Consider the following 9,230-nt stretch of genomic DNA (forward strand, 5'->3'; position numbering starts at 1 on the left):
CTAATCTATTATAAGATATTTTTTAAAAAATGCTGGGTACAGATTCCAATTTTATTTTACAACAAATGGGTAGAAATCAGTAATTCAAAGAACAGTGGCTCTGATTAAAGTTTCTTATTGTATATATAGCAAATGTGAGTATAAATAAAATTGTATTTCAGAGTAATATGCCCAACACTATGCATCTTGACTGAGGCAGAGAAGGGATCACGATCAAGTCTTTGGCAGAGTCTTCTTGGCAGAGAATCAAGCCAAGATTCTTTGAATCCCACTCAACTTCACAACCACACTGTTGAGCCAGTTCCATGCCTTACTTTGGTTCCACCAAAATGTTGATCCAAATTCTCCATTTTTATTGTCACCAGATCCAGGCCTGTAACACAGGTCCTACAAATCTAAACCCCCTCTTTTTTGTACATTATTACACTTTCTTGTTTCTACTGTAAACAGACTAAGGGCATTTGCAACTTCCATCCCTTAAAAACATGTCAATTTTTTTAAAAAAACAATTTTGTGGATAGTATTGTGGGGCTTGTGACTGTGAAAATAAAAATATCCTTCAAAGCCGTGGAATTGTGAGTTGTGAAAAAGTTATTGTGAGCACAATTCTGATGAAAGTGGGAAATGTGTCTCTCACCTTCTAGAATCAGCCGGTTCCAGTATTGCACAATGTGGACATTATTTTCCTTCCATGGATCCACATTTTCCAGTTTGAATTCAAACTGTTTAAATTTCTCTCTATAATGAGATATACAAAGTTATAATTCCACTATTCTAGCACGGGCTGAGAGGACTGTTTAAAATGATACTATATGCCATGTACAAAATAATGAACTACATAGCTTTTTCCACTATTGTTTTCCTTTATTTCAAAGAGAACTAAAGATTGTAGTTGAGATTCTCTTAAATAATGTGATTGGTAAGGAATTCATTTTTTTCTTTTTTTTTACCAGTAACATATAGAGTTTGGGCTGGATAATCTCTAAAACCCCTTCAAATTATGGGATTCTGTGGCCAGAGTCTTTCTAGAAGGGGAAATGCTCACCTGTGCTGTGTCTCTTTTTTCACCTCTTGGGTCAAGGACACCTACAGATACTAAAGCATGATTTTATGTGACTTTTTTTTAATAAGAAAAAAGTATTTCTGAAAGATAGGTTGACAAGGGACATGATGAATTTCCAAAATTAACTGTGAAAGACAGATCATCTGGGCCTGACTGAAAGCCATGCATAACCTTTATACTCAGATATCTCATTTAAAAAAATGTCACTTTCTGCTTATTCAGTGCTACTGTCATTATACTATTTTAAGCACTAAAATTTGTGTTCTGGAGCTGAACAGGAATTATGGCTTCTGTCTTTGGGCTTATTAGAAATAATTTAAAATCTATGCAAGAGTGATAAAAATCACCTTTTTATTATTGTTGAATATGGCTGAAATTTGCAATACAATTTTATTGTCTTTTATTAGCAGTGTTTCAGCATCTATGTATGTAGCTGAAGACTATTTTTAGTACCTTATAAAAATGGCATTTTAAATGAATTTTTTTAATTTTTAATTTTCTAGGGTGAGGTTAAAGTAGAATAAATTATGGGACAATGTTTCGTGAAATTTCAGACTTTTCCTTATATAGATAAACTTTTAACAAAGCACTAATGACAGTTGAAACACATCTTCATTGTTCTATAAATTATTTACTCAATACTTGTACTAATGTAAAACCAGATGATACACAGAAAATGGAAAGAAAAATCACTTCATTAGAAAAGACATTATTTCCTTTTCTGATTTTCCACAGAGATGAGATTGCAAGGGGGGAGGGTGTGGAAAGGAAAGCAGATTTTTTTTTTTTTGAAAAAATGCCTTCCTTGATATTGAAGGAATGGATCTGTTTATTCATATCGATCATCTGTAATTTATAACACTTTACTCTCTAAATATCCTTATACCCTCATTTCAAATTTGGATCGATGCTAAGGAGGAGGATGACGAGGGTACGGAAAGCGATTGCTTGAATTGTCTGAATCTACATGCATTCGGCTCCCTAAACCAGGCAGGAAAGGAAAGAGGGAAGAAGCTTGCTCAGATAATGGGGGATTCCCTGGGCAAGGCTTGCTGGGGAATTATTTCAGCTTGTGGGCTGAACAAGCAGAGCAGCGTGGGGCACGGAGTAAAGTATACCAAAGCAAACAACAGCAAACAAACATCCAGAGAATGGGTCAGATTGAAGTAGCATATTCCTTCCACGAATGAGAGGCCGGAGAGTCAGATCAGGAAGACGCAGCATCACAGGCATGTGGTGGAAGCTGGCTCCTGGACAGGTGTCTGGGATGAGCATCTCTGTATGTAGCTGGGATGTGCTCTTTGTGACATGGTTGCAGGAGGTAAAGAGGTAGAGTCAGGGGACAGGAGAATTTTACAGTGCTGGAAAACAGTTGCATTAATTCTAAAATGACAAAGCTAGTTAAAGTATTCCAATGCCAGAGGATGAAATTAAAGTGGGTGCTCATCATTCAACTGCAAAGGGCCTTTACACAGGACTCAATAAATATCCTTGTCTTAGGTCACGAAGCTAATTTTGCCGTAACAAAATAAGTGGGTGGCTCAAACTACAAAAATTTATTTTCTCACAGTTCTTGACGGTAGAAGTTCAAGATCAAGGTGCTGGCATGGTCGATTACTGGTAAGGGCTCTCTACGTGGCTTGTAGACTGCTTCTTTCTCTCCATATTTCCATATGGCAGGGAGAGAGAGAGACAGTGAGAGAGAGAGCGTATGCACTAGCTCGCTGGTGTGTCTTCTTGTAATCACATCATGAATGTCTCACCCTCATAACCTCATCTAAACCTAATTATCTTCCAAAGGATATATCTCCAAATACCATCACACTGGAGGTTAGGACTTCAATTTATGAAATTTTTGTGGGGGGAGGAGGACACAATTCAGTCAATAAAAACTGTCAACTTTGATCATCTCATAGTCACCATAAGAGTCATGTATTATATTCTCTTTCCCTTGTCAGGAAGTATCTATACTTGATGTGTCGCTGAAATTGTTCTTGTGGTATAAATGGGTTGTCCAAGTTTCTTCTTAACAAATAGTTGTTTCAACTTAATCATAAATATGTTGTGTTCTGGAATAGAAACTTCTCTTTCTTCAATTATTTCATGGATATAGAGGGTCTTCATGTAATTTTTTTCTGTTTCTTTTGTCAAACAAAATGAAGTGTCATTTGCTCACATTTTGAGTATAACACAATTATTGGTCTTATCCATTCCAAGGGCCACCTGTGTGGGAAACAGAGACATTGCCTCCAGTGTCATTCATATTCTGTTCCTTCCCTGAATACCACATACTCCCAGATCTACCACTGACAGCCTCTCAGCCTGTAGAATCCTGGACTATAGCCTCACCTCAATGTAGCACTGCTACCTAGAAAGAGACTCAGTAGATGCTTGAATTTTTGTACTGTTATTTCTCTCCATAGTCTATGTTGAAGTATGAGACTTTAGTGAAGAGTCAAAGAAAACAAAAGTGAATTATAGTTTAAGAGGAAGAAAAATGAAAATCTCATTCTAAATATCTTTGTTTCCATATAATGAAGTTATCCATCTCATGGATACACCCTGATTCCTGGCCTCAGGTTAACCCTCCATTCATAGAGTACTTCCCTATTCAGACTCCTCTCCTCAAAGGTTTCCCTCAACCCCACACAATTCAATCCCCAAAACCCAATATTTGTGGCAAATATTTTCCCAGAGCCTGAGTTACTTAGTCTTGAGTGATTTCCTAGGGTTGAGGATGGCAGGAAACAAGTTTCAGAAGAACACTCTGGGTGTGCTTTTGTTCTTCCAAGTCCTGACTATTTCAAAATTCTTCTGTACTAAGTAAGTCAACCTTGTTCATTGGTTTATAGTTTTACTTTATTAGGGCTCAAATTTTTCTATATACTCTGATGACTTATTTAAATCATATGAAAATTAATATACTCAGTAGATCGATCTCAAAACCAGTAAAATTTATGCCAAGTTGGGTGGTACAGGTACTTTGGGTCCCTCCTAAAGAATGACTGCCTGGGTAGTTTTCACTCCATTATGTCTCCAGGCTTTTCACTTTGGTCAGTGAAAGACTTCACTGCTACAGCTCCCTGGAAAATGACATGTAGTTTTTCCTAGTATGAGTTAAAGGAAAAGTCTAGATACATTAACAACCTACATTAACAACCTTCCCCTTCAAAAAGCTGTTTGGTTGTAGTGAGTAAAATATGATCACAGATACAACGGCACAGAATGTTTGAAATCAGAGTGAGATACATTGTCACTACTAGAGTATTTGATTGGTTCCTTCATGCCTAAGACAAGATTGATGCTTAGCATAACTTATCCTTAAGCACTTTCCTCTCCTTTAGTAAGTTTCAGAAGCACTCCTATATCATAAGCTACGCTAGTTGAAAAAAAACAAAGAATTCAGATGTTTCCCGAGTTGGGCCTTCAGACCCCTCTCTTCAGGCTGCAAATTATATAGAAGGCTGTTATTTCCTCACCATTTTACAACGCTAAGCTATACTGTCAACTTACACTATATGCTATCTTCTACTGTAAGCAACTACATTCTGCCACATTGCATAATAATGGTAATCACTGTAATCATATATCAACACAATGAGATAATGAGATAATAACAAGACACAGGTACCTTCTCTGCATGCTAAACAATTCATTTCGGTCTCAGACATTTGCCAGCCTGTTCCTCCCTACTGTATGGTGTCATAAGTTTATGTTCTGTCAAAAAAGGGGGGCTTGCAGCAGGCTGTGGGATGTGTTGGGACACGTATCTGTTGTGAGTATTCAGAAGTTATTCTTGAAGCTTACAAATCATTCCCTGAGTTACTCTCTTTTAAAACTCTCGAGGGCATTTTGCTGTGTCAGTGGAACGTATCTAATAAATTCATTCCAAGACAGCATTTGGGATATCATAAGAGATCTTATGAACAAAAACAGACAAATACACCATAATCAACAATACCTGGAGATTTAGAGATTAACTTGTCTAGCCTCATAAGATTTTCACATCAATTCCCCCTGAAGTATCAGACCCATCTATATAGAAGCTATTTATTTGAACCAAGACAGAGATTAAGTCTAGCAGGCTGGGAAATTTTTATCCTAAATGCAAGCAAGATGTGATCATGTGTAATAGCCACATCAGTAAAAGGGCTCAGTCTCTATGATATTTTGGGTACCATTTGTGCTAACAGACATTCTAACTTTTTTTCTTCCTGAGTTCCTTTCTCACTTAATTCTTGCAGGTTAATTTTTTATGAAATTTGTGATTGCTCTTATCCAACATGTTTTATCTGAAAGTTTCTATTTAGAAATTATAAGGCAGAGGGGTGAATAGCCCTGATTTTAATGCATTTATCAGTGTTGGATTACTCACATTAGTTTGAAGATAAGAAAGATTATCATTCTGCCATCACGTTTTTCTGCATATGGGAAATGTTTTCTGCATATGTTTCACCCTTTCGTTGATTTTTCAGTCTAAGCCTCAAGCCAGAAAAGAAGCAGACTACCTCTTTGGCCAAAAGGTTATAGCAATAGACCCAAGTGCAAATCATTTTTTAAAGTTTTCTTATTATACTCATCTATTTTACTATTTCTCTTCTTCTTTTAGTATCGACCAAACCGAGACCCCACAGTGATGAATATTCCAAGAAGATTCCTCCTCCCAAACCGAAACGGAATCCAAACACTCAGCTTAGCACATCTTTCGATGAAACGTACGTCAAAAAGCATGGGCCCAGGAGGACGTCCCTCACCCGGGATTCCTCCCTGTCCCACGTCGGCAGCCCCGCGGGAGACCCAGAGGAAGAGGAGCCCGTGTACATCGAGATGGTGGGGAACATCCTCAGAGACTTCAGGAAAGAGGACGACGACCAGAGCGAGGCGGTCTACGAGGAAATGAAGTACCCCATTTTTGACGACTTAGGCCAAGATTCCAAATGCGACTTTGACCATCACAGTTGTTCTTCACAGTGTGCTACTCCCACGGTGCCTGACTTGGACTTCGCCAAGTCCTCAGTGCCATGTACTCCCAAGGGTTTGCTTTGTGACATCCCCCCGCCCTTCCCCAACCTGCTTTCTCACAGACCCCCACTGCTGGTGTTCCCACCAGCCCCCGTGCACTGCTCCCCCAACTCTGACGAGTCTCCGCTGACCCCGCTGGAGGTCACCAAGCTTCCCGTGTTGGAAAACGTGTCTTACATGAAGCAGTCGGCTGGAGCGTCTCCGTCCTCTCTGCCGTCTCACACCCCCGGCCACGCCAAACTGGACAAAGACCAGACGGGAGCCCTGGGAGCCGCCTCTGCCACTGCTGTGCTGTCCTCGTCTCCTCCGCCCCCTTCCACTCTGTACCGAACCCAGTCTCCGCACGGCTACCCTAAAAGTCACTCCACCTCTCCCTCCCCGGTGAGCATGGGGAGGTCCCTGACGCCCCTGAGCCTCAAAAGGCCTCCTCCCTACGACGCTGTGCATTCGGGCAGCCTCTCAAGGAGCTCTCCATCAGTGCCTCATGCCACCCCCAGGCCAGTGTCGCAAGACGGGGCCAAGATGGTCAACGCCTCGGTGAATACTTACGGGGCGGCGGCCCCGGGCGGCTCTCGCTCGCGAACACCCACCAGTCCTTTGGAAGAACTGACCAGCCTCTTTACCTCAGGACGGAGCCTGCTGAGGAAGTCGTCGTCCAGCGGCCGCCGCTCCAAGGAGCCCGCAGAGAGTAAGTCGCACGTCCTGCTGAGGGGAGCCCCAGCGCGTGGTTTATGGCTCAAAATCAAAATGGAGCCCGTTATTACGGCTAAAGCACGGAGTATGTGGTCTTTAGGCCTTTCCGCTGAAGTCTCGCGTTGTTTTCCTTTTGCCCTGCTAAACCGAATAGTGTGTTCTGAAGCGGTACTGAAAGGATTAAACAGGACAATCATTTCCTAAGTTTTTAAAAAATCAAGTGTAAAATCTAAATTCTTGCAGTGGCCCTGACAAGTCTGACAGAGGCCAAGATGGAATTTTTAGGTAAATACCTTGATTTTGGCGGGAAAAAATTAAACATTCAAAACAGGGCTGTTAAATGTTAGCATTTATCTTTATCGTATACTAAAAAATTACTTAAGAAAATCTGTGTTAGAAAACTTTGTTGGAAAGAAAGCAATTTCAATAGAATTTAGGACTTTTTTTAAACATAACAAATGATTCTTTCTGCATTCTTCAGGTGGTTATGTTCTTACCTTCACCATAAACTAGAATAGACTCACTGCTTTCCTTTTAAAAGCTGTGGTAGTTCATATCTTATTTCTATGGTACTCTTCCTAGATCCGTCGATATACAATTTACAGAAAAATCATCAAGGTGGTGAACATTACTTTTACTATTCAATTTCAAAGACCAGGAAGTTTCTCTGTCTGAATGACTAGCCCTTTCAGGAGCTCCAAATCACTTCACAAGTATATAATAAAGTCAAAACACATCCAGGTTAGTTTTTTTCTGTGTCCCTTTCATTAAAGTACACTTTCTATTATTTAAAAATGCCTTAGGCACCTAAACTGGTAATTAATCATTTATGTCTCAGATAATCCCTCCACAAGATTGTGTTATTTATCTGTTTCTACAGTCTTATGAGGACTTTCCTTAAAGGAAAAGAATTCCTCAATGCTTTTGTTGATGAAGATGATGATGACATTCTTTAGATAATGAATATTCCTTGGTAGTGATAAGCCATTAATTCTGCCTTTTTTTTTTCCTTTACCCAGAAAGATTTATAAAAACATTAGTACTTAAATAATTACCTCTAGAACATTTTGTTTACCTAACTGGAAGGCGCCAATTTCTAATATATTAGTCATGTCTGGAGTTATATACGTACATATATATATATACACACACACATATATATATACATATATATATATATATACATACACATAAAATTATTTTTAAATTATTTTCAGAATTGAATTAAAAATTAGGAGCAACCTATTTCCAGAACAGCTGCTCTCAACTAGGGCAATTTTGCCCCCAGGGATATTTGGCAATGTCTAGAGACATTACTGGTTTTCACAACTGGGGGTGCTGCTGACATCTTTTGTGTAGAGGCCAGGGCTGCTGCTTAATAACCTAAATGGACAAGATAGCCAAAATGACAAAAAATAAAAAAGGATTATTTTGTCTATAATGTCAATAGTGCCATGGATGGGAAACCCTGGTCTAGATAATTTATTAAACTTTAAAGTTCTTTCCAGATGATTGATTTGATTTTCACATAGATCATGTAAGGTATTTAGAATAAGAGAAAAAAAATAAGTATTTTACTTTTAAAATACATAATGGTTAGAGTGAAATTAATAGAATTTTCATCTTAGAATTGGTGAGATGATTGGATTTTCTCCCTACCTATCAGATTCTTTGGAGGATCCTCAACAGCTCCAGCTGGCAGCTATGCCAATTAGCTAGAAAAAGTATATGTAAAAGAAATGATTAGCTAATGAAGTTATTTCAAGAAAAATCCATCTGTTAGAATCAGTCTATGTGCTATATGTCACAGACTTCCCCAGCTGAGTCCAAAAACGAGCTTTGTGTGCTTCTAAAACAAAGCTTGTACATGACAAAGTGATCTAGCCTCTTTATAGCTTTTAGGGAGCCAAGGATTGAATTCCTTACCATGTGCTATTATTAACCATGCATCAACTCTTCAGAGAAAGGGCATGCCCCCGAGTTACATTAACCTCAGTATTTTACTTTACATAAATGAAAGGGAGGGAAAATGCAGATAGTACAAATGAATAGTCAAATTGCTTTTAATATTTACTTTTGATTCTCAAGGAAAATAGAAAGACACTATTAGATACTAACAAAATCATAGGGATTCTCAGAATCCTTCTGTAATGCAAAAAGTAGAGCCAAAATTGTTGAGATTAAACCAATAATTGCTCTTACAGTCCACTCATTGATACAGCTCTCCCCTTTACTCTTGCAGATAGAATTTGTAGATACCTGTTGACACCTTAGGAACAGAATAAATTATGTGAAGTAGTATAACATTCATGACTTCTAAAGTCTAATTTTTTTTACATTTCAGGAATTTTTTACATTTCAGGGTTAGAAGTAAGACTGATATCTCTTCTTTCCAAGCCTCTATTCCTTTACTAGAAAAGTCAATTTGGTAATTTTCTAATATTCAATCTAA

General features: G+C 38.6%; 1 protein-coding gene across 1 annotated transcript in view; it reads left to right on the forward strand.

Annotated features, from left to right (window-relative positions):
• The window catches only part of NYAP2 (neuronal tyrosine-phosphorylated phosphoinositide-3-kinase adaptor 2), a 277,315-nt gene that overhangs the window by 175,253 nt on the left and 92,832 nt on the right, over nucleotides 1-9,230 (forward strand). Inside the window, exon 4 of the mRNA XM_012642508.1 lies at nucleotides 5,673-6,773. Coding sequence (XP_012497962.1) covers nucleotides 5,673-6,773 — 1,101 coding nt within the window. The remainder of the gene's footprint in view (nucleotides 1-5,672; nucleotides 6,774-9,230) is intronic.

The sequence above is a fragment of the Propithecus coquereli genome, unplaced genomic scaffold (genome assembly GCF_000956105.1).
Source record: "Propithecus coquereli isolate 6110/MARCELLA unplaced genomic scaffold, Pcoq_1.0 Scaffold18, whole genome shotgun sequence".
NCBI classification, from domain to species: domain Eukaryota; kingdom Metazoa; phylum Chordata; class Mammalia; order Primates; family Indriidae; genus Propithecus; species Propithecus coquereli.